Raw genomic sequence first — 6,897 nt, 5'->3', positions numbered from 1 at the left:
GGGGGGGGGGGGGCTGAAAAGACTAAACTGGAAACATATGACTATATACCCCTCTAATCTTTCACAATTCAGAATATATGTTACAGCCTCGCTGTTTCAGTGCTTTGCAAATACTAAAAAATAAACGAGAAAAAATGACCCAATACTGGCGATAGGACCATTTGCAATCAATACTTACTGTCAGTTTGCTGTTGCTTCTAGTTCCGGTAGTGGTGAATTCTTTCCAAACATAAGAGGAATAAAGAAGTCACCTCCCCAGCTGTCATCATCTTCCAACAGATTGAGCAAGAATAGTTTGAGCAGTGCAGAAAAGGTGATGTAAACTTTAAGGGACAGTCCTGTTTTTTTTTTTTCCTTTTTGTGTATTTTCATGTATGTGTGTACATATCTGTGTTCACAGTATTTATTACTGAATATCTCTTTTTTAGACAGTCCATCAAACCCTAGATGATGGTCTGCCATGTGAATTTCTCAAGAAAAGGAATAGGGTGAATGAATGTGATCAGAAAAGCAGGTAAATAGTTTTCATATAATTGCTTTATCTTGCAAAAGGCATGTTGCCTCAGTTCTCCAGATTGAATATGTGTCATTGGAAAAAATAGGTCTGAATAAGAAATACACATTCATATTTTTCACCTAACACAAACAAGTGGACAGAGTGGCGTTACTTGTCAGCTTGCACAGGGGAGGTTCTGGGCAGTGTCAGCAAGTCCCTCCATCACTTTGCTCCATTGGTTTCCTCTATATTAAAGGGCACTATCAATAGCTATCTTCTGGGGGTGCAGGTGATAGCTGGTTGTAAACCAAGGTTTTCACTGTACTGGTTGTGGATTCAGAATGGTGGCAATCTTTCATTGCTTTCTCCATCACTCATATTTGTTGAGCATGTTGAGCTGATGGCCGTGATGTAAATACTCCATATTTATTAATGAAGGGTAACACATTCTTGGTATGGTTGAAATCCCTGGCAAATGAACCTCTTGAGTTTTCCAGGAAGTATAATTATCTCCCATTTCTGTTTTCTATCTTCTGTTACAGAAAAGTACTTACTTTGGTTAAATGCTCTATTCTTGATGAATAAATTGAAGTACAGGTATTTTCAACTCTGATGTGAGATTCTGCCTTGGAGCATATTACCCCAGGAAGAATCCAGTGTTACACTAGTAACACACACAATATTCTTTGTTTGCCTCTGCTTGCCATTCACAAGACAGCACTAACTCTATTTTTCATTCATATTGAATTATAATGGCATCATATAATTTTATTTCTATTCTTTTAAATGCATCTTTCCTGAGCATGTTTCCTATATGGAAACAAACAAATGAGCTTTTAGTTTAAAGTATAGTTTTTATATGCTGTACTTTAACATATTCAGAGTTGAATTGGCTTAGAATCACTACCAGTGATTAAACAGTGTAAAATGTGCATTTTACATTATATTTACCTTTAACCTAAAATAAGTCTACAAAAGAAAGCTGTGGGTTTTATTTCTGAACATTTTTAAACTCTATTGACTATTAACAGACGAGATGGAGAGTCCTATAGCAGGTATTCTCCAGACCAATGTTGTTTAAAGCACACATGGTTGATCTAAAATTATGAAACAAGCACTTTGAGAATTGTGACTGTTTTTCTTAAATGCTAGCATTTGGTGTCGAGCAGAATCCACACGGTACTTGGGCACAGGCAGTCCCTAATGTTTCCTGAGCAGATCACTATGCAGAGAATTTTCTGTAAAGCTACTATTTCTGCAAGGATCCGGAGGCTCTAGGTTTTCTAAGGCCTAGCAATAGCTGAAAAGTATAGCCAGAGGATTCTTTTGGTTTCTCTAATCATAGCTCAATTAGACATTTTTTGGCTTTATGTGGTAAGAATTGCAGTTTTGTTTTTCACAGCAATACAAATGCTGGCCCATCTTGGAGCAAAGCCCAACAATCAAGGAAATCTTCAGGAAAACGGCAGAGTAAATCCCAAGGACCCCATGTTTCCTCCCAGCTGAGAAGCAGCCTCCTGGGGGCCTCCGCCGGAGGCGAGCCCCAGGCCAGCACCCTGGGCTCTAGGTACAGAGAGGCCTCGGAGAGTACACTGTTTCTTCACTTCCAGTCCATGAAAATTATGAAGGAAGACGTGGAGGAGGACAGTGCGAGTGACCTGTCAGATTCAGAAAGAATTCCCATTCCTCCTTCTCCGCTCTCCCCTCCAGATCTCAAGCTTCGAGCTGAAGAAATCGATCCCATTGACTTTGACCTTCCCCCAGGTCAGGGCCACACCAAGCCCGAGTACCACTATCCTGACTTCCTTCCGTCCCCTTTCAACTCCTGGGAACTGCGGGATATGGCCCCGCTTCTGAACGCAGAGTGCAGAACCACGGATGTGCCCCGGGCCGGGGGACTCCTCGGGAAGTACATCCACAGACTCGTCCAGCTCGAGTGGCTGCAGGACCAGACTGTGCAGTGTGAAAAGGCGAAGGCGGCCAAGGCAAGGCCTCCTGCTGCCCCTGGGACCTTGGGGGCACTGAAGAGCCCTGGGAGAAGTAAGCTAATTGCTACTGCCCTGTCCAGGCCACTACCGTACCTCGAAGGGGCTTCAAAGTCAGGCCCTTCACAAAAGAAAGGTTGGCACCATGGAGAAGTTCACCCTTCCTATTACACCTTTGAGACTTCCCCCAGGTCCCCGGATGTACCGAGTAGCACTAGGTTATGTTCCCAGAAGCAAACCCCTGAGACAAGGACGGAAGAAAAGAAAAAGAGATCAAATAAGAGTAGCAAGCTGCAGCGCTGGGATTTGCCTTACAGTGACAGCAGCCCCAAGATGGAAACCAGTGGTAACATCCGGATTCCCAGACAGACAGCCATGATTCTGGACTCCGCAGACCCCTGCAAGAGCTCCAGAACACCAGCACATGCACACCTGAAGAAAAAGGGAAATACAAATAACTGTGGCCATGCCACTGTGCCCAGTGAGAAGAAACTCAAAGCAAATGGAGTAAAACAAAAGACATGCAAATTAAAATAATGATGATCTGCAAAGACTATAGACCTCAATACTGGAGCTCTTCCAAAATTACACTTTATGACTGACGGACAGCATTTTACGACTGACAGCTGAGTGGTTGATTGGCTCTTTAGTCCACCCCACCCCCCAGTAGTGTTATTTTCAGTAGTCTGTGTCTTGCAGTGAGACTTTCTTTGCATTGACAGTCTTAGGCATTGAGAACCCTTTAGGTAAAAATTAACCAAAGTATGTGCCATATAAAGGGATCACATGGCAGTACTTGGGAAGAGTCAAGGAAACTTCTGGGTGGGACTGATAGGTTGGTGCCCCATTTCTTCTTGCATGTAAGCGTGTAAAACAGGGCAGACTATTTGAAATGATGTGAAGTCCTAGCATTTGGAACAAGACACTCTCCTGCTTTTGCGTAAGCTCTTCAAGCAGAATTTGTATTCATTTTATTCCCAGAGAAGCCTCATTCCTTCTGGGTCAGGGAGTACACAGGTTTCTATTTTGAGCAGTCATTTGTCACTAAATTGCTCGCTCACTAGAGACAACGGCATCTGGAACTTCAGTACTTCTCTCTGACATGGGATTTTTTTTTAAAGGAATCATTGAATTTAGAGGCCATGGTGAAGTCCCATTTCTGAGTTTTCTAAACAGATTAAAAATAATTTGCAGATTTTCCAGTTGGAAAGCCAGGGGGTTGAAGCTTGATTTTCATTGTTTGCTGGGGCATGAACCTACTGTGTGGCGCCCAAGGGTTTCTGCTGTGGGAGGCTTCCCTGAAGGGAGTCCCCAGGAACAGCCCCTCTTAGAAGCTGGGAAGGAAGGGCCTGCAATAGCTGAAAACTCATGGGACGTGCTGCGTAGCAGTTACTAAATTACTGACTTGGGACCTAGATTCTGTTGTCCTTAGTCAAAAATAATGATCTGCTTCAGTTTGTAAGAGCAAAGTTTTACAATCTAGCCTGGGCGTGGGGGTGGGGAGGCCACAGGAAGTGCTGGAGGGAGGAGTGTAGATGAAGTCGCTGGATGTGTTTTCACCATCCAGATCTAGACTTGGTTTCCTGGCCCTTCTACAAGTATCTTCCTTCTCTGGAGTTAAGTGACATCTTGTTCCTATGGTTGTGCTGGGAACTTTCTGTTGATGTTTGTATCTTCAAGACCTTTGGTTGACAGATTCTTGATAGTGTGTTTTAATGACTGGACTGTGGTTGATTTTATCCCTTCAAACAATTACTGTGTTTGGTTTGTTTTTTTTTTTTTTTTGTTGTTGTTGTTTTGTTTTTACATCTGTGTTTCTGTCTTTTCACCTTTGGGGCAAATGAAAAACTTGGCATGTCATATTTGAACATATAGTGGTTTACGAACTCTTATTGCAAATAGCACAAAGACAAGACACAATGTGCAGAGGTTAAATAATAAGATATCTTTTTAAAACGTGACTTTAATCATGTGAAACAACAGAGGAAAATTTTATAATAGCCTTTTTTTCCTGACTTTTCGTGCAAGTCTTTGCAGATTCTTCACCTCGTGTGCCACCCCACTGGAAAAAGCATGCTGTATGCTGCAGTCTTATGCCTGTTTATGCAACCCAATGATGTACGCGTAGTAGGCATTGCTCCCGTAGTCCTCAAATATGCGCTTAACCTTTCTCCTCAGTAGATGCATTGCACTGGAAAAGCAGCCCTTATTCTCCTTTCTGTGGTTCCTGAGTGGTGTCCCTTGTGCCCTGGCCTGCCCTGCTCCCCGTGAGCCCAGATCAGTCCACTACGTGTGGTTGGCACCCCTTGTCATTCTTTCTCTGCAAGATTTTTATTCAGCTCTTTATATAAAGTTTCAGGACCAATTAATATATGTAGTATAATATCACACACATGTGTATTTCTTATACGCACTGAGCGTTCGTGCTAAGCCCCAGCCTTTCCTGAGGTGTGCTCTCCTGGGTATTCTCAGAGACCTAGAGTGGGTGAGGTGAAGCTCTTTCCTTTCCTGCCTCCCCTGTGTCTGAGCTGAGGATCATGTTGATTGAGGACGAAGCAATGCCTCCTGCATTCTTTCCCAGCTCTTTTAACTGGGAGATAGTCAGTTGCTTCCTCTGGAGAATAGTCATATATTCAGACAGTTTTGAAAGCCAAAAAACTGTCTTTCCTTGTTTACTTTTTTTTTGTTTTACTTTTTTTTGTTTTCCTTGTTTACTTTTTTGGTTATTTTAACCAGTATTATTGGATCAGATCGGAGCTCCTAATGAAGAGTATTAAGATTTTTTCTTAAAGTCAGGTCTATTACAGTACTCACATAAGCACAATTTTAGTTTGATGATCTCTGATACACATATCCAACCCATCTCGATGCACTGACTGCTGCAGAAAAGAATCTTGGCACTTCCATGCCGATGGTGTTGGAAAGCTCAACTGTGAACTCACTCGGTTCATCAAATCCTGAATCTGGTGACAGAAGTCCTTGCTTTTTCAAGAAGTGCCTCTCATTTCCGAGGAGTTGTTTACATACACTTTGCGTTTAGACCAACTAAAATGATCTGAGGTCAAAACACTCCGAACGAGTGTGTGAAAAAATATTTCCAGCTTCCACTCAGTGGAAAAAGTTGTAGAAAAGCACAAAAATGGGCCACAAAAACCCATCAGATTGTTTAGAGTTGGACTATTTTCCAAATCTTTGAATGCCTAAAGGGGCTGAAGGTTTGTCAACAACTTGAAGCGAGTAGAATTGGTGGCCTAACAAATGTCGGGGAGATGCTGTCATTGGTCTGAAGATAGCTGCTAGCTACAAGGAGGAGGTGCATGGCGGTTCTTCAGCCATCTAGGCCACATCCCAGAGAGACCAGAATCGCTGCGTTACATGTATAAATGCCGTCTGTTTCCACTCTCCTTTTTTGCTCATTTACTCAAGTAGTTACATAAAAGTATGAAGCTCTTGGTGGTCCAGCATTTGAAGGTAACAGAGGCAGTATTTATCACTTATTTATGTACATGTTCAGGACACTATTTTAAATGGCCTGGAAATATTCAGCATGTTTCATTGGTATCATAATGATTGTATGTTTGGTTTTTGTACAGAACCAAATTCATGTAAGTTTTTGTGAACTCATATTTTTTTTTCCTTCCTTGAGATCAATTAAACAGCAGAAAAATATTATCTGGGCTTTTGGGGTGTGGTTTTGTCTAGCTCTATATGCTGTTTGGTTTCTAAGTTTGTCTTTATTTTTTCCTTGGTGATTTCCAAGAAGTGCTTCAGCTGGACTTCCATTCGATCCTATCCCCATACCGAGCGGTGACGTGACTAGCTTTCCGCTGCTGGGTCCGTGGGAGGAGCACCTCTCAAGCGGCGAGACCTTGGTATCCTTATCACCCAAAGATGTCGAGGAGTGTGGGAGAAGGGTGCAGATTTAGTGAGTGTGAAATTAAAGTGGCATGTGGTGGGATGAATCCCACCATAACCCTCCTTGGCACAGACAACAGCAGATGGTTTGGGGCTGTTGCTATTTTACCATCATCCACGAGGGGGAGACTAAAGCTTTTTGGATGGGCATGGATTTGTCTGTCCTGTCAGTGCCTTCTGGTCAAGTAAGGAGGTTTGTCTGGGAATCAGAGAGAGAAAGAGAGAGAGAAGGAATGACTGCAGTCACAGACCAGGTGCTTTACTTAGCTCTGCTCTGCCTTCAGAAGAGAAACTGGTTTATTCTATGTAGTTAAGTGCTGTGGAGGATTCTCTTTCATTCACTGAACGGTCCCAGATCCTAAAAGACACCATATCTAGGGTAAAATAATGCTCAGCAAAGTCACAAAAATCACTAATTCATAAAAATATTCATAGAGACCCCTGTTTCATAAAACCTAATTTAAATATTCCTATACTCAGCAATATAATATTTAAGGAATT

General features: G+C 42.3%; 1 protein-coding gene across 1 annotated transcript in view; it reads left to right on the top strand.

Annotated features, from left to right (window-relative positions):
* Positions 1-6,153, top strand: part of Fam217b (family with sequence similarity 217 member B) — a gene marked incomplete at its 5' end in the record, with an annotated part of 7,897 nt that extends 1,744 nt beyond the window's left edge. The window contains 3 exons of the mRNA XM_015478715.2: positions 202-313; positions 429-514; positions 1,899-6,153. Coding sequence (XP_015334201.2) covers positions 202-313; positions 429-514; positions 1,899-3,018 — 1,318 coding nt within the window. The remainder of the gene's footprint in view (positions 1-201; positions 314-428; positions 515-1,898) is intronic.
* Between the last annotated feature and the right edge of the window lie 744 nt (positions 6,154-6,897).

The sequence above is a fragment of the Marmota marmota genome, unplaced genomic scaffold (genome assembly GCF_001458135.2).
Source record: "Marmota marmota marmota unplaced genomic scaffold, marMar, whole genome shotgun sequence".
NCBI lineage: Eukaryota > Metazoa > Chordata > Mammalia > Rodentia > Sciuridae > Marmota > Marmota marmota.
The sequence above is the reverse complement of the archived record's forward strand: the minus strand, read 5'-3'. Positions and strand labels throughout refer to the sequence as shown.